Source organism: Aotus nancymaae, unplaced genomic scaffold, assembly GCF_030222135.1.
Source record: "Aotus nancymaae isolate 86718 unplaced genomic scaffold, 86718_ANA_hifiasm-v0.15.2.pri h1tg000020l, whole genome shotgun sequence".
Taxonomy (NCBI): domain Eukaryota; kingdom Metazoa; phylum Chordata; class Mammalia; order Primates; family Aotidae; genus Aotus; species Aotus nancymaae.
Window position 1 is genome coordinate 30,699,864 of NW_026988432.1, and position 18,478 is coordinate 30,718,341.

The following is an 18,478-nucleotide window of genomic DNA, read 5'->3' on the forward strand; positions in this document are numbered from 1 at the left end:
AGAAGCACTGGTTGGAACCAGGGCAGCCTTGTGGTGGACACCAATATTGGCTTCACCCTGACTCAAACTTAGCCAGAGACTGGTCCTTGTACTTTTTCCTTATGCTTCTTTAGCCCCCTTCTTATCTCTTTGTGGATCTTCATTTATTTCTTTAGCTTGGGTGAAGAAGGTGGGTTGAAAATAAGAGCTTAGGCAGGGCACAGTGGCTCATGCCTGTAATCCCAGCACTTTGGGAGGCTGAGGCAGTTGGATCACCTGAGGTCAGGAGTTTGAGACCAGCCTGACCAACATGGTGAAACCCTGTCTCTCTCTGCTAAAAATACAAAATTAGCTGGGCGTGGTGGCATATGTTTGTAATTCCAGCTACTTGGGAGGCTGAAGCAGGAGAATCACCTGAACTCAAGAGGCAGAGGTTGCAGTGAGCTGAGATTGGGCCATTGCACTCCAGCCTGGGCAGTAAGAGCAAAACTCTCTCTCTCAAAAAAAAAAAAAAAGAAAAAAGAGCTTCAAGCAAAGAGACTTGGGTTGAGTCTGTAGTGGGGTTGCATGAAGCATGGATTCACTCACAATCATCTGGCCTCTCAGTTGGTGTCAGGTTGGGGAGGGTAGAGCAGGTTTGGTGCGACTTGAGGTCCTAAAATAAAGGCAGCTCCTGCATATTTTGGGTTCTTGGCTGTCCAACCCCAGACTCTGTTTCAAGAAGAAGGAAGCCTTGTACACCCTGCATCACCTGCTGTCACAGGCAGAGTGTGAGAGACACTCCTCTCTCTGTGATCTGGAGTCTGCCCGCGTGCTCCCTGTGGATGCCTAGTCGAGTCCAACATTGAAGGTTAAGCTTCCTCCAATATGGAAATCTCTGTCCCTCACTGAATCCTTAGCCATCCACATTCCTGCCAGGGGAGGCGGGGAAAGCCTCTTTCTTTCTTTTTTTTTTTTTTGAGACAGAATTTTGCTCTTATTGCCCAGGCTGGAGTGCAATTATGCGATCTCGGCTCACTGCAACCTCTGCCTCCCAGGTTCAAGCGATTCTCAGCCTCTCGAGTAGCTGGGATTACAGACATGCGCCACCACACCGGCTAATTTTGTATTTTAGTAGAGGTGGGGGTTTTCCATGTTGGTCAGGCTGGTCTCGAACTCCTGACCTCAGGTGATCCGCTCACCTTGGCCTCCCAAAATGCTGGGATTACAGGCGTGAGCCACTTTGCCCAGCCAGAAAGCCTCTTTCTTTCTTTGTTTTTTTTAACCTCATCTGTGTAAACAAAGAAAGCCTCTTTTAAGATGGTCTTTTGGGGAGAAGCCCAGGTCTCTGGGGTCTCCCTGAACTTCCATACAGGCTCCAGCATTGCTAGGCACATGACCTCAGGAATGTCATCTCACTCTTCTGGGCCTTGGTTTCTTCATCTGCAAAATGGGGACAAGGATAGCAGCTCCCTCAGTTTTGGGATTCAATGACTTAACGATTCTATAGCTCTTAGTACCTCCAGCACTGGACACACCAGTAGAGCCCAGTTAATGCCAGCCACTGCCCTTCCAGGCCCCGTTCTCTCTGCCTGAAATGCTCTCTCCCTATTCCCTACATCCTGCTTTGCCAACTACCACTTGGCCCTCCAAGCTTAGCTCAAGAATCACCCACTCCTTCCCTGGCTATCCCCACTTGCACCCTTTTCTGGGCTCCCATGCAACTTGGTGTCCACCTCTCATGTGGCCTTTAACACCCAGCCCTATAACCAGGGACCAGCTGGGTGGTCTCACGCTTGCAGATTAGAAACACACAGAGAACTTCTGTTTACAGTGACTGATGTAATTGGCACAACATAACTACTTAGAAATTGAGTCTTAAATGAAGGAATGAAGGAGTGAATGAAAAAATGGACTTATGTGATTTTCAGGGCTAAGGAATGGAGTGTATGGTGGTTATGTCCACAGGCTCTGAAGCTGGGCAGCCTGGTTTGAGTTAGAAAAAGCTGTGTTACTTTGCATAAGTTACCTAACCACTCTGCCTCTATTCCCTAAAATGAAAAATGAGGATGATAATAGTACCTGCCCCTTGGGGTCAGTATGAGGAATAAATGAATTAATATGTGTAAAATCTTTAAACAATGTGGGACACGTAATAAGTTTTATTATAAAAAATGATATTTTAAAATACTCCTCTCATTTTACAGATGAAAAACAATTTTTTGGAGGGGGATGATATTCCTTGCCAGAATCATGGGGCTACTCATAGTCAGAAATGGGAATACAGTTCTGGTCTTGCATTCTTTCTGCAGTATCACGTCATTTCCCTAGCTCAATAATATGACGGTAAACTTCTCCCTCTAAGGGGCCAGTCTCTTGTCCCACCACTTAAGATCTGTTAACATCTGTGAGAGCGTGCAGTTGTTTGAGCAAGTTTTGGAGATGCTGTGGGCCCTTCCATCCTCATCGTCATCATCGTCATCGCAGTGCAGCGGCAGCAAAGGCTCGCTGGGTGCCTGCGTGTGCATACCAAGATGCCCCGAGACTCCATCCTGTTCTAGGCATGTCCGCACTGGATGCTATTGCATTGGGAACAAGACCTAGACTTGGAGTCAGACAGACCCATCCTCCACCCTGCCTTGACCACCTAATAGCAGCAAGTCCCTTGACCTCTCTGAATGCCTGGTTTCCCATTTGCCACACAGGGAGCCTAATATCTGCCACTCGAGGCTATTGATGTCTCACATAATCCTGTGAAAGTTCCTGGCATGTCACAGATGCTCAAAAAATGGTAACTGACTGTAGACACCCCCCTCCCCAATCTTTAAGGAGAATATAAAACCTGCCTTTCATAGTGGTCTGATAGACAGGGGTGTGCTTGGATCATAAAGTAGGTGACGGTCCTAGTCCAGTTGTAGAGGGTTCTTCTGCACATTTATTCCTTAAACCCATGGCTTCCCCTTGATGAAGGGCCACATTCTCCACAAGGCCCACTGTCCCTTACCGTCTGGCCCCTTCTTCCCTCTCTGCCCTCAGCTTGTACCACTCCCTGCTTTCCTGTGCTCTAGTCACTGGGCTGCAGTCACTCCTGGGTGCTTTCTGTTCTCATCTACCACAGGGCCTTTGCACAGGACTTGTGTCTGGAATGTTCATGAGTTCCACATTCACCTAGTTAACATCTGCTTATTTCAGCATTTATTATTCATTCATTCATTATGTAGTATTTGATGTGAAGAATATTTGTACCACATAAGTATGAAGCAAAACAATAAAATGAATATTTGTAAACCAACCACTTGATTTAAGAAGTTGAATGTTTGTATCGTGCTTTTGTATCAACTTGTGTGCTCCTTCCCGTTCTACCTCTGTTTCACCCTAAAGGTATGGCTACCCTGAATTTAGTAATCATTTCTCTCATTGTTAAAAATTGTTGTGTCACATGTAGATGTACCCCTGAACAATGTAATGTTAAACCATGCGTGTTTGAGGCTGCTATAAAAAATTACCACCAAGTTAGTGGCTTAAAACACAGATTTTGTTATCTTATGGTCTTGGGGGTCAGAAGTCTCACTGGACTAAAATCAAGATGTCTGCAGAACTGCATTCCCTTCTGGAGGCTCCCAGGGAGAATTCGTTTCCTTTTTCAGCTCCTAGAAGCTCCTGGCATTCCTTGGCTCATGGCAACGCCCACAGTGGAGCATCTTCCAGTCTCTTTCTCTGACTCCAATTCTGTTGCCATGTATTTTCTTCTCTCTCCTTGGTTGTCACATCTCCTCTTATAAAGACCCTTGTGATGACATTGGACTCCCCCAGATAACTCAGGGCAATGGCTCCATCTCAAGAGCCTTAATTGCAGCTGCAGAGTCCCTTCTGCCACATAAGGCTGCATAGTCACAGGCTCCAGGGATTAGGAAGTGGACATCTTTGGGGGCTGTTACTCTTCCTACTATGGGGCTTTCTACAAATGATGGCGACTTGCTTTTGCGCACAATATGTGTTGCATTTCTAAGATGTATCCTTGAACATATCCCATGTTTATTTAGCCCTTCTCCTGCCACAGGACTTGTGTTCACTTCCTCCTTCAGACCTCAGCTCAAGCATTGCTTCCTCGGGGAAGTCTTGACTCTCTAGAAAAGGAGATGCTCCCCTGCCATCTGTCCTCTGAGAGCCATAATCCCATCTTCCAGAGGTCCAGGGACTACCCAATCCTGTAACTGCATTTTACAACTTGTGGTTTCTCTGCTCCATTTGTCTGGAACTTCAGCCAAGCCTGTTGGCAGTCCCAGTGCCTACCATGGAGCAGAAGAACCACTGTCTTATCACCTGGCCACAGAGAACCCTCCAGGCTGGTTGCTGTTGCGTCCCGCTGCCCCCATGATCACCATCCCTTCACTCCCCAGCTTGACCTATTGAATGACCAGCCACCTGTGCTCGGGCTGCCTTTTCTCTTCTGCAGGTGCAACCTGCCCCCCATCTCAGAGAAGTACACCATGGATGTGGGGGTGAAGACGGACGTGGTCACTGTTAACCCCAGCATCATCACAGAGAGGTCAGTGGCTTCTTTCTAGAATGGCACTGCGCAAAACGGTAGCCAATAGTCACATGGGGCTACTGGGCACTGGCAGTGTGGTTAGTCCAGGCGGAGATGTGCTGGCTGTGAGGGTAAACACACACTGGGGTTCAAAGACTTAAATATGAAACACAGGATAACATACCTCATTAACTTTTTATATTAATTACATGTTGAAGTAATGGTATTTTCAAAATAGTGGGTTATAGAAAATATAAAAACTTCACCCATTTCTACTGTTTCATATGTGCTTACTTGGACATTGGACATTCCCTGTGTGGCCTGTGTTATTTCTTTTGCATGGTGCTGGTCTATACTACCTTCACCTAGAGATGGGTGGGACAGCTTTCCAGGGTGTGACCAGGGCAGGCAGCTTTCTACCTGGCTGTGTCCAGCTGGTACTGGGGAGAAGCTCACACTGAGATCTCAGCCCCCCTCCTGGATCCCCTACTGGGGTTCATCTGGAAGGTTGTAGGGGAAGTATTAAAACCCTAGCCCTGGGTATAGTCATACCAACCAGATCAGAGGACATGTAAGAGGAGGGGACAGTGAGAGATGAGAGGAGGGGAGTCATTGAATTGGATCAGATGCCCAGGGAACCGCTATTTAAGGGGTGGGAAGAGACAGCAAAGTCACTGAGTGAAGGAGCGCTCAGAGAGGTGAGAGAGGGTCCAAGAGGGAAGGCTGCTTAATGTAAAGCAGGCGTGGTGGCTCATGCCTATAACCACAGCACTTGGGGAGGCAGAGGCTGCAGCCAGAGTGTGGCTTGTGGCCGGGAGTTCAAGACCAACTTGGGACCAATCTCCTGGTCTCTACAACAAATTAAAATAATAATAATAAGCCAAGTGTTGTGGTGCACACCTGTAGTCTCAGCTACTCAGGAGGCTGAGGTGAGAGGATTGCTTGAGTCCAGGATTTTGAGGCTGCAGTGAGCTATGATTGCACCACTGCACTCTAGCCTGGATGACGGAGCAAGACCCTGTCTCTAAAAACAACACCACACTAGTGTGTGAGAGAGAAACGGAGGCTGCAGGGGAGGAAGTGTCAGAGCCAGGACAGGTGGCTGCATCTGGGGTTCGTCCCTGGGGATCTTGGGGATGACAGATGAATGGCATGAGGCCTCTAGAGCAAGCCTCCTCTTCTGCAACCACTTCCTTGATGAGCCTCCCTTGGGCCACCCTCATCCTTTTGCGTTCAGCATTGCCCTGCCCGCTGCAGCCACACCCTGGATATCTGTTCCTTTGGATCCCGACTGCCCTCTCCTGCACTCACTTACAAAAACTCAACTGCCCCTGAGAAAGGCCTCACCTTCATCTGCACAGGTGCATGAGGCGTGAGGAGGCAGGTGGCCTTCTGAGTCCCTCTGCCCTTTGCAAAGCCCCAGGGTGCACGAGTGGGGAAGCGAGGGGCCTGGGAGCACGAAGAAGTGGGCACTCACCTCTCACGCGCGCCCTGCGCAGGTTCCACAAGCTGGAGAAGTGGCGGCGGCCGTTCTACCGCGTGCTGCAGGTGTACGAGAACGCGTCGGTGCTGCTGCCCGCTTTCTACAACACGCGCAACACTGACGTGTCCATCCGCGTCAAGTACGTGCTGGACGACTTCGAGTCCCCGCAGGCCGTCTACTACTTCCACCCGCAGTACCTGGTCAACGTGTCGCGCTACTGGCTCAGCCTGGGGGTGCGTGCCAAGCGCATCAGCACTGGCCTCATCCTGGCCACCGCAGCGCTGGAGCTCTGCGAGGAGGTGCACTTGTTCGGCTTCTGGGCCTTCCCCATGAACCCCTCAGGCCTCTACATCACCCACCACTACTATGACAATGTCAAGCCGCGTCCCGGCTTCCACGCCATGCCCTCCGAGATTTTCAACTTCCTGCACCTGCACAGCCGAGGCATCCTTCGCGTGCACACGGGCACCTGCAGCTGCTGTTGATGGCGGCCTGCTAGGCTGCCCGGCAAATGGCACATCCTCTCCTGCTGTCCCTCCCGGTGGAATTCGGAGCCCTGAGCCGGGCAGTGTGGGGGCCTGGCATTCAGGCTGCCACTTTCTCCATAGTTCAGCTTTGTACTTGGATCCTGGGGCGGGGAGGCAGGGTTAGGTACAGGGGCAGAGTCAGCTCTCAGCCTCCTGGCCTGGCCCCTAAGGGTGCCTCCACCCAGTGCCTCCACCTGCCCTGGCTAGCATGCTGCTGGGCCACACCCCATGATCAGGGGCCCTGGGGACTGCAAGTGAATCAAGCACATTTCCACTAACTTTTGCCATCCGAGAGAGAGCACAAACTGCAGGCCCCTGTTGCAGCGGAAGGAAGGCCCTACAGAGAATGGAATTGAGGGAGGAGACAGGACACTTCACAGGACACTTGAGCACAGTCGAGATTTTATTAACACTTTTGGTTCCTGAGTTTTATATCGAAGACTTAGCTATGAACTTCTATCTAAATCTCAGAGCTTAGAGGCCAACCCAGTGACTAGACCTTCCAGTGAAGAAAGCGTATCTCAAGAGGTCCAGGGACTTACCAGCCAAGCCACCCCACCCGACAGGTTCTTCCGTGACACCCAGAGACCTAATACAAGGCAAGGCCTATGTCATGTCTTAGCTGAGACATCGTCATCTGAGAAGCGCCACACCACCCTTTCAAACACATCCTTGGACACACACGCAGTCTTGGTGCCTCCAGGTTCAATCCTGTGTTAGCTCTTTTGATGAGAAGGAAATAAACCAGACCAGCTATTTGCACTATGGCTTCCAAGCCAATGTTATTGACTCAATAAGTGCTTAGCAATTGACTTCCTCTTCTGTCTCCCTATTTTCAGCTCCATTTAAACCAGGAGTTATTTATAAAGACCTCTTCCTCTCATGTCTCTGAATCCTGCAGAATCCTGCTGTATCATGTTCCTCAGTTGGAACCGTAGGCTCTGAGCTGGAAAGCACTGACATGTGAGGCGGTGAGCTTAGCAGAGAGAAGCGAATTGTGGCCTCCGACACCAGCATCACTGAGGCTTCTGCTATGAAGGCGGGACTTCCCACAGCAGACCCCAGGGCCTGGGCTTGGGGCAGTCAGCTGGGCTTAGGCAGAGAGGGGTTCACATGTCATTTCTCATCTGACATTAATTCCCTTTGCTTCTCCCTGTGTTTCCACTGTAAATGGGACTGTGTCTAAGAGACACTGTTGGTGAACTGCCTTAGAACTTAACTTTGTGGAATCAGAGGATGTTAGTGCTGGGAGGAGGACTTCAGCCTACATGCCTGGCAACCTGCCTCCCTCCCTTCTTCCCTTTCTCCCCCACTTCCTTCCACCTTTCTTCCTTCCCTTAAATATTTCTGGAAAGTCTATTCTGCTTTGGTCTGTGGTTGGACTTAGGAAGACATGAGGATAAACAAAGGTATTATCTGTGTTTTCTGGGGGAACAGGGCCAAGAGATACATGCTGGGTGCTCTGGGAGGGCGAGGAGCTGTGAGAATATAGCAGGGAGTGGGACCTGCCATCCAGTCACCTGATCTGAGAGGCCCCCAGGCTGAGCCAGTCAGGGACAGAGGAGAGCGCAGGCTTTATCCCAGGCCTCCGGGCTTCTGATCCAGGGCTCTGTTCTTGGCCAAAGCTTTCTGTCTTGGCTTGTGCTTCCTGTGGGTGGGTTGTTGTGGAGCCTGTGCCTCGTACACAGCACTGTTCTTGGTGCTGACTCTCACCTGCAGTTTGAGCTCTGGTCCTGGTCGGGAAAACCTCAGGCAGCTCCAAGCCTCAGTCTGCTGGTCAGGAATGTGGGGGAGTAGCCAAGGGGATGAAATGAGCCCAAACGCCCGCTAAACCAGGAAGAACTGCAAAAGGCAGCGGATGCGTGTTACTTTCTTGAGCTCTGCCTATTTCTCCCGGGGAAGGAACTTCTGGGAAAGATTCCAGTTAACTGAGACTTCTAGCTACTGCATGGTTAATTGAACCCAGTTCTTGAAACCATGGAATGTAAAACTGGAAGGTTCTTAAAGATCATTTTGTCCCACTTAAGGAAACAGGCCCAGAGCAGAGATGTGACCTGGGTCGAGTCCTGCCTGAAGCTCTGCTGAGTGCCTGCTGTGGACAGAGGCCTCTACCGGCAGCCCTGTGGGTACTGCTTACGTTCCACATGGGCAGTGTTTGGGGGAGGCACCTTGGTGACACAGGCATCAGGGTTCCCGCAGCCAAGGGTGTTCCAGGCTGGAATCTGCCCCAACCAGGGCCCCCATAGGAGCTGGGGATTAGAGCATCGGGATCCAGCCCACAGAGGAGTTGGGACACCTGGCTGCTGGCAATATTCCTGACTATGGGTTTTAGGGCTAGTCCTTCCTCTCCCTCAATGTCTCAGTTTCCTCATCTCTACAACTAGAAGCTTTGTAAAAATCTTTAGGGTCTGTACAATCTCCTTATTTTGAGGGGACTTTCATGATGAATGGATCTAAGCCATAAGTAATAGTTATTATTATAATAGCTAGCATTTAGCATGCTCTCATTCTGTGCCAGGCCTCATCATCACGAGACCCCCTTGGGTAAGGAACCTCCCATTGTACAGATGAGGAGACCGAGGCTCAGAGCAATTCAGGGACTTGCCCTTGGTCAGGCATCTAATGGAGGGAACTGCACCCAGATCTGTAGAGCCCCTAAGTCTGTGCTCCAAACCTCTGTCTTAGCTTCCCAGGCAGACACCAGAACAAGAGGGGTCCTGACCAAGATGCTCCTGCAGGATGGTATGGGACCCAGCTCCAGGGACAAATGCTCAGGGGGGCTGTCATTGTCCGGGACATGTCTGTGCTTGTAGGTGCCTCTCCCTAACCCTGCCCCCTGCAGCAGTAGCGATTTACCCGCAGTGGCATTGGAGGGGAACTGAGGCCATCTTCACATTTTTAAGGTGAGGAGAGATTCCCAGCAACAGCACATGTTAAGTGACAACACGAATGACTTGCCCAGGGCTACATGGCCAGCGTGTGGCTCAACAGGGACTCACCAGTCTCCTGACTTTCAGGCTACAGTCTCTCCCCTGCAGCCAGTGTTTATAAGAAAAACATTTTTTCAAAGGCTCAGAGAGACCTGGTATTGACTCTGGAAGCCCTCTGCCATGTTCCTCCACAGCCCTGTCACCACCCCACCATGCAGTGCAGACTACTCATTAAATTATTATTTAAGGGAAATTGATTCCCCGTAAACAAAACAACCATCATGTCTTCCTTTGTGCTAAACCCACGGCTCCAGGCTTGAAAGGCAGCAAAAACAAGTAAATGACTCAGTGCTTAGCCAAGCACAGAGAAAGGTGGCTCAAGGTCAGCGATAGCCTGAGACTGTTTCGGCAACGCTGCTGCGGCAGCTCTGCCCACTAATCACCTGGTGCCCAGAGACAGCATGTGCTCATCACCCTTGACTTTGCTGAAAGGGAGAGGAAGCAGAGCAGTGCCTGGGAACAACTGAGGCAGAGTAGAGTACTGGCTTCAGATGGTCATTCGCCAATTCAGTGAGTGAACTGGTGAATAAATTATATTTATTGAGTGCTCATGTTGTGCCAGGCACGGTGCTAGGTGCTGAGGAACTAGTGATGAACAAAACGTAGTCTCTGCCCTCTGGGAGTTTGTGCTCTGGTGTATGTGTGTGTGTAGGTGATAAATGAAGAATCCCATGAACATACATGGGAGCTGGTTGTGCTGAACACTGTCGAATCCAGGCTCAGGACAGGAGGAGATGACCAGAGTTGATTCTGAATTCTGAAGGTTGACAGTGTAAAACGTGTAACCAGCAAAGCAGTGGATACTTCTCAGATACCACCCTTGACATCTGTGTAACATTTGACAAGGTTGGCCTCTCTGGTCTTTTTTGTTTGTTTGTTTGAGATAGTCTCACTCTGTCACCCAGGCTGGAATTCGGTAATGTAAACATGGCTCACTGTAGCCTCGACACCTGGGCTCAAGCGATCCTCCCACCTCAGCCTCCCAAGTAGCTAGGACCACATACATGTGCCATTACTCCCAGCTAATTAAAAAAAAATTTTTTTTTTTTTGTAGAAATGGTGTTTTGCTATGTTGACCAGGCTAGTCTTGAACTCCTGGGCTCAAGCAATCCTCCTGCCTTAGGCTCCCAAAGTGCTGGGATTATAGGTGTGAGCCACTGTGCCCAGTCTCTCTGGTCTTTCTAAAGTCTTCTCCTCTTCTGTTTTCTAACTCTTCTTCCCTGACTTTCCTCCTGTTTGTCTGAATGCTTCTTCTCAGGTTCCTTTGTTGATTCATCTTCCATGAAGCTTCCTCAGGGTTCTCTTCTCTTCCTAGGAGCGTTCCTGCAGAAATCTTATCTATTTACCGCCTTAAGTATCTCTTGCCCTGGCTTCTTAACCCCTCTACCTGCATTCTCCCTAGGAGCATTGGAAGCATGCGACCTGCAGCCTCCTGAATGTCTGTGTCTGCACAGTATCTCAAACCTCAACATGTCCTCAACTGGTCTAGTTAGAAGAACAATCTGAACTCAGAGTCTCCTCCCACTACTTCATAGCTGTTTGGAGCTCCTGATGCCCCTGGAGGCTCTGGACTCATCATCTGAGATAAGGACAGGCCACCAGCCTCAACAGCTGTTGCAAAGCTAAGTGAAATAGTGTTGCATGATGCCTAGCACAGTGCCCTGCACAAACTAGACACTAGCAAGCACAGGCTGCCTCAGCCCAAAACTTGGATCATCCTTGCCTCTTCCTTCTCCTTTGTTCTTTATGTCTATTTGTTCATCATATCTTGTTAATTTCACTCATAAACGTCCCTTTAATTCATTCCCTCCCTGCATCCCCTCTGTCACTGCCCTAACCCAGACCCTTCTGACTGATCTTTCTGCTTTCAGATAATTACCTTCCAGAAATACCTTTTGTGGGGCCCATTGCCTCCCTGTATCATAAACTTCAGATTCTTTACCAAATCTTGCAGGCAATGGCCCAAGCTGGCTTACTCCTCTTCCCAGAGATCCTTCTGCCACTTCCCTGCCCCACCCCGTACTATTGCAGGTGCCTTTGCACACGCTGTTCAGATACTTGGAATGGCCCTCACACTCCTAAGCTCCTCTCTCCTTCCTTTTATCTGGCCGCTTTTGCAGAAGTCAGGTAATAGCCCCCTGCATCCTCTCCTCTAGAGACCTAGGCTGCGCACTGTCTCCTCTGTGCTGCTGCTGCAACCGTCACCGACTCCATTAGGACATCCTCCCAGCGCACAGCATAAGGGCCCCTGTGTCCTTGATAGAAGGTCTGTCTTCTCCCCCAGGGAAGACACGATATCTAAGCTCATTTTGTACTGCCAACACTGGCAGAAAACCACATGCTGCGGCTGCTCAACATGTGTTTACTACAGTAATGAGGTCTCTGGGTCTTGGTGGGCTCCAGCAGTTCAGGACACCCTGCTAATAAACCGAGTAACACCTTCAGCTGAGAAAAGTCCTCTATTGATTTTTTTACCTAGCACATTCCAGGAAGGCAAAGACTCTTCCTGCCTGTCCAGGGGAGCTCAGGGCTCAGGAGGCTGAAATGTGTGTCGAGTGGGGGCTTGTTGGCTCGGCTAGCCTCCTTTTGTTTTCCCTCATTATAACCTTGCTCATCTGCTTTTTGCTGGCTAACCAATCCTTTTCCCTCTACTTTTAATGAAAGAAGGGAAAGAGAGTTTCTGTGTTTCTTCTTCTCTACTTCTTCCCTTCCTCAAAGCCACACAAACATGTGAGGATCTTACATTGCTATGGCTGAGGTGCAGCCTGGGAAGCAGTGTACAAGGGATTTATCAATGGTGTTTCAAAAGCTAGAGGAACATGCCGAATGCTTTGGCTGGGAAACAGGTGAGCTGAGTTTTGCAGGATGTCTGCTCCAGATGCCCAGGGGGAGGCCAGGAGCAGAGGTTGTTTCCTAGGGGAGAAAAGGTGCTGCTGCTCTGAGGTCAACACACGCCCTGACCTAGTCTCCTACCTGTAACCAGGGCACCCTCTGGGAAGAGGCTAACTGTGGCTCAGGGTTCAAGTGAGGCCAGGTGAGGGGTGCACTGGTGGCCAGGGTGTGTCTTGTGCTATTCTTTAGAGGTCTAGTCAAACAAGGCCAATCTGTGGAGGCTGATTTCATCCTACAGGGCATCCTAATAAACCCTTGTGATCTTCAAAGAGTAGACCGGATAGATCTACAGTCTCCTCTCTGAAGGTCACACGGGTTTATTAGGATGCCCTGTAGGATGGCTTTCTGGTGGCCTGCATCAGAATCACCTGGGTGCTTGTTAAAACTGTGGGCTGAGAACCTGGGGGAGAGGAGGTGCCTGGGAATCAGCATGTGTGAGGCCCCTATCTGTTCCTGAGCATACAACTGCTTGTGGTTCAGAAGTTGCCACCAGCTAAGTGGCCACGTATGGCTTGAAAATCAGACTGGAGCCTTGAGTAGGAAAAGAATGAAAAGAAGAATGTGGCATACAGCCCAACTTCTGCCTCTCCTATATATACAAATATAATATACAACCCGTTATGAGCCTAGTAACAAAAATCACGTGCTCCGGACTCTGTAAGATTTACCAAATTGGTTTTGCTTTAACACGAACAAAGATTTCTTTTTCATTTGTAATTATGGTAAAATACACATAACATAAAATTTACCATCTTGACCATTTTTAAGTGTACAGTTCAGTAACGATAAACACATTCCATTGTTGAATATTCTGTCTCTGGAAAGCTTCTCATCTTGCAAAACGAAACCTTCAAACCCATTAAATGACAAGTCTTCACTTCCCCCTTCCCCAGGCCCTAGCAACTGCCATTCTACTTTCTCTCTCTATGAATTGTACGGCTCTAGGTCCCTCAGATAAGTGGAATAGTATAATGTTTTTCTTTTTGATGACTGGCTTATTTCACGCAGCATAGTATAGCAATGACTTCTTAAGTATGAAGAATCACGTAGGTACAAGCAGCTCTCAGATGACAGTAACTATTTTGGGTGTCCCTAAAGCAGACATTTTGTTTTTGTTTTTATTTTTCCCTTGGGCAGTTGTTCTGGGCTGGTGGTCAGCCCCTGGCTTCCCGAGACCTTGGCTCCCTTGCTGAGAGGGAGTGAAGACCTGGCCTTGCTCTGCCAACTGGTTTCCACTGTCCCAGCCAGCATGTCCTGAGAGACAAGAGCTTTGCTGATCTTTTAGAAGTCTTTAGATTTTTCCCCTGCCCTGTCTCTTCTGAGAACATTTTATTTTTTTATTTCCAAGGAAAAAGAAAATAAAAGAAAACAAACAAAACTCATACACTTCCATGACTTGGCTGTTGGCCACAAAAGCCAGAAACCAGTCTCTCTCTTCAGTCGGGAAATGGTTCCCCTGGCAACAAATCTCTCATTTCCTTCGACTAAATGATCTGCTCAGCTTTGGGGTAAAAGTTTTGTTTTCTCTAGAATTGCCATTCGCAACCTTGTGTGCACATAGGAATCACCTGGAAGTCTTTATAAAATAATCCCCAAGCCGTGTCCTCACCTTCCCAGAATCTGACTCAGCAGGCCTGGGGATAGGGCCTGGCATCCTTATTTTCTAAGATCTCACTAAGTGGGTCTCTCTCTCACGTGGTTGGGAATCATTACCCTAAGGCAGATGGTTTTTGCCTTGGTGCACATTTTAGTCCTCTGAAGGGCTTAAGAAATACTCATAGGACTCCACCCCTTGACATTCTGAGTCAGGTGATCTGAGATGTGACCTGAGTATTAGGGTTTCACAAATTCTCCAGATGTTTCTAATATGCAGCCAGCCTTGAGAACCACTATACTGTCAGCAGTTCTCAAATTGGAGCTCATTGATTATGGGCCCTACCTCAGAGTCTCATTCGATGAGGCCAGGGTGGAGCTTCTCTAACAAGTTCCCAAGTGATGCTGATGCCAGTCCAGGGAAAGCAGTTGGAGGCTCATGGCTCTAGACGATCCTTTAACTAGATTGGCCCTGTTCTTTTTCCTGGTTGGGGGTTGGTGGACCCTTCCTTCTCCCAGTCTGATTCAAGCCTGAGACTCTTAAAGGTACCAGTTTTTCTTTATATGAACATTTTAACATTTAGATATATATGATGAAATATTTTTAAAGCAAAGTAACATAGATTTCTTCTCTCAGGGCTAGGAGCCTCAGAATCTGCCTGAATTAAGAATTTATCTGTGCCTAAGATTAGGATGCATTTTGTGATCTGAGCGAATGGGTTGGTGGGGCTGGAGTGATGGGTTCAGCCTGTGCCTGTGTGAGGGTCACCTTGTGACTGGTGCTGGGTAGGATCTGAGTGCCACACTTGGCCCGCTAGCGTGGGGAGGACCTGTCTGGCCTACCTGTGTGAAAACCTGGCTTTCTGATGCAGGCCCAGCCCTCTGCCCACCTCCACATCTGTGCACAAACACGGAAGGTGGCGCTGAGGAAACACAGCACGGCACCGGGACTGCCGTGAGCTCAGGGGCTAGGGTTCGCGTCTCACTTCTTTCTGCATTTCCTTTTCTATCATACTTTGGAACAGGCTTGAGCTGAAACCAGAGAGTGAATACCTGGTTTCTGTCTCAATCTATTCTCCCTCCTTTAAAGATACCCCCAGCAACGGGGGCAACTTCAACCCCCGCTGACAGCTCAGATTTCCACACTCAGCCACAAAGTTGACAAGAACTTCTGAAGATCTCAAGGACTGATTAAAGGTGGAAACGGTTACTGATTTACTGAAGCAGGGTGAAAATGCAACTCACTTCCTAGGATTGAGCCCAGAAATTCACTCAACCCCCAGGTAACCGAGGACTCAGTTGAAGGAAAATAATTTTGAGCCCCTGAAATAGGTGCTATAAAGCTGTGTATCAAAGGCCAACCATTTTGCTAACATCATGTATCTCATGGCATTCACTTTGATTTTAAATTCAGCTCTAGTGAACTCGGTTGGTTTCTAGTAACAAAGGAAACTAAGAGAATGATGACAGGTGCTAGATAAAGCGAGAAGTGATAGCTAATAGCCTAAGTTGTGATGGCATTAAGATGACCAAAACTAGTTTACTTGTTCAATGACCGTTTGTATTTTTTTAAAAAAACTATATTAAGGATAAGAAAATATGGCTGGGCATGGTGGCTAACATCTGTAATCTCAGCATTTTGGGAGGCTGAGGTGGGAGATCACTTGAGCTCAGGAGCTGACGACCAGCCTGGGCAACATGGCGAAACCTCGTCTCAACAAAGAATACAAAAGCACGCCTGTAGTCAGTCCCAGCTACTCAAGAGGCTGAGGTGGGAGACTGGCTTGAGCCCAGGAGGCAGAGGGTGCCGTGAGCTGAGATCACGCTGCTGCACTCCAGCCTGGGTGACAGAGCCAGATCCTGTCTCAAAATAATAATTAAAAAAGACCAAAACTAAATGCATATCTTAGAAACCATCAGGTAGCCTGAGGTCATTGGTCGTTTAGTGGGGAAGAGAGGGAGAATGTGTTGTAATAATCCCAAGAGCCACACGTTTGCTCGATTCACCCTGTGACACCCAGGACATGCAGAGGTACAAAAACGTTCCAACAGTGTTCAATACATTGTCTAAGAAGGCAGGGAGGCATTTTATCCACTTTAGAATTATTTCCATCCCCAAACACTTAAAATGCATTCACAAAACTCTTGGTGCTTCAAAGACAAACTCTCAGTGACCCTGAAGCTCAAGTAAATGAAATAGCTCATGATCTAATGATGCAGGGTAGGTGAGATGGGTAAACTCACTCTTTAGAACTTAACGTTTTCTCCCTGACATTGAAGACTCTCCTCTACCTCTCTCCTAAGAAAACAGGACAGTGGCGAGGGCGGATGGTGGGGGGACAAGTTCCTTCCACCTTCCCACCTCCAAGGGACTTTGCAGCCTGGGTGGTGGTGTGACTGGTCATCCTCTTTCTGCACCTCCAATTCTGCTTGTGTTGTCCTTATTGTGTGGGGCAGGAAGGTCAGCTAGGGCTGTGCTGGCTCTGCAGTAACTCCGGCCTGGGTGCTTTTTGGTGAATTTAAGAATATGACCATTTTTTGGGCGGAAATTTACACTTCTACTCTCTCCACACCTTCACCATTCATTTTCTTGCTGGATTTTGCTGCACTCCTGTGAGGAGGACAGGGCAGAGAGTAGCAGCCCTCCTTGCCGAGGCCCAGAAAGATAGCGTGGTGTGCCCAGGGCACCCGTGGGCACTTTTTTCTCCCCTCTGAAGTTGTTAGGCTGATTTGGAGTCTGCTCCAGGCCTGGGCTTCACCCTGGCCTCATGCCCTGTCCAGTGCCTGTGTGGAGAGGCCTGTTCCATATTTATTCCTCTTTGGGGGCCAAGCTCAGGGCACCCAGAACCAGCAGCCTTGGGTGGCTGAACCTAGTGGGACAGAAGGGAGGCAGTTGTATCTGGCAGAGTCACCCAAGGCCACAGGCCTAAGCAAAGCAGGAGAGTGGGTGAATTGGGGGCAGGGCCCATGGTGCTGGCCCCCGCTGCTCCAACCATGTGGGAGGCAACTGGGGGGCTCCCAAGTGGCAGCTCCTGCCAGCCCCTCACCGGGCTCCTGAGCCTGTTCTCCTGTACTCGCCTCCAGTGGGACATCGGGCCCTCTCTGAGGCTGGCTTCTGGGCAAGTCCCTCTGCTCAAGGTCACTTTGTGGGGTAGCTGGTCCCCCTGGGGCTCCCACACTCTGCACAATTTAGGGATGTCGCAGGGGCTTGGTGACCTGCAGCTTCCCTTTCTGGACCCAACTAGCCTCCCATCAGAGCGCCAGAACTCTTCTTCAATACGGTATTGTTTGAACTTTGAAACATATGCGTATGTCTAGTATTTTCTTAGAAATTAACACTTCATCTCAATAGGCATACAATGGATTATTCAGTGGTACAGTTTGGAGCCAATACCCTGCCACCTCCCTCCCCAGATAAAGCCAGGACAGACGCTGGAGTCAGCAGGGGAGCTGTGGAAACAGGTGCCTGTGGCTGGAGCCAGGTGCCGGTGGCTGCACCTGGGTGTGGCTTCAGCCCAGGCTTGGTGTCAATTTCCTGGCCCCCCTGCCCAGGAGCCCACATGAAGACAGGCTGGGTCTTTCCCTGAGGGGCTGGTACATCGGTTCGTTTCGGAGTGGCCTCCTGCGGGTGAAGAAAAAGCGGCCACATGGCATCCCTCTGTTCCTCGGTCCCTTCTCTCCCTTGCTTTTCTCTCAAAGAGCCAAGTCACACTGCACCGCACTCCATGGAGCCTTTCCTGATGGAGAAGAGAAGGGAGGCCGAGATGTCCTTTGCTGGGGTGTGGAGAAGCACCATCTATATGAAAATCCCCTTGCTTGCTCTGCTGATTTTCTCCCTCCCCTGGCCCTGGAGAGAAAGGCTGTGCCATTCAAAGACAGTGTGGGGACACGGGGCTGCAGGACTGATGTTATTTTTATGCAAATTTTGTTCTGGGAGCAGTGGTTCATACAAACTCCTGCAGCATAATTCTAGCTTGTGTGTGGCTGTCCTTGAGTAGTGGTTCTGAAGTGACAGCTGTGATGCTATGCATAAAAACATAATCAGGGTACTTTGTATCTGCCACTGTGTTTGAAAGGCCCTCAGTTTCTATCTAATAAAACCAGTCAAATGATTCATCCAGCAAAGAGTCTTTGTCTATAGCTCTGTGTGTGTGTGTGTGTGTGTGTGTGTCTGGGGATTGGGCTGCAGGGGGCTGACAGCAGCACAGCCCACTGTGGGGAACTGCCAGGTATTGTGAAGAGACCGTGGCCACCCTGGGCACACCTTTGGGCAGTGTCGGGGGCACGTGAGAATCAGGAGACCTGTGGGTGGCTGGCAGGAGTAGCCATCTGAACCAGGGAGTAGGTGGGCTCACCGAAGGGGCTCAGAGCCCAGATTAAGATCCAGCTGAGTGGCATGTTGAATTGACAGTGTACGAAGGTGTACAACGACATGGAGAGGGGACTCTGGAGGAGGGAAGGCCCCTGAGGGCTGGAGCTGCCTGGGGAAGGTGGGTTTGAGATG

At 49.4% G+C, this 18,478-nt stretch overlaps 1 protein-coding gene across 2 annotated transcripts in view; it reads left to right on the forward strand.

The window, feature by feature from the left end:
* Window positions 1–18,090, forward strand: part of ST8SIA5 (ST8 alpha-N-acetyl-neuraminide alpha-2,8-sialyltransferase 5) — an 82,041-nt gene extending 63,951 nt beyond the window's left edge. For both annotated transcript variants that reach the window (XM_012440884.2, XM_012440885.2), the window contains 2 exons: window positions 4,415–4,507; window positions 5,989–18,090. In XM_012440884.2, coding sequence (XP_012296307.2) covers window positions 4,415–4,507; window positions 5,989–6,457 — 562 coding nt within the window. In that variant the 3' untranslated portion in view covers window positions 6,458–18,090. The remainder of the gene's footprint in view (window positions 1–4,414; window positions 4,508–5,988) is intronic.
* The last annotated feature ends 388 nt before the right edge of the window (window positions 18,091–18,478 follow it).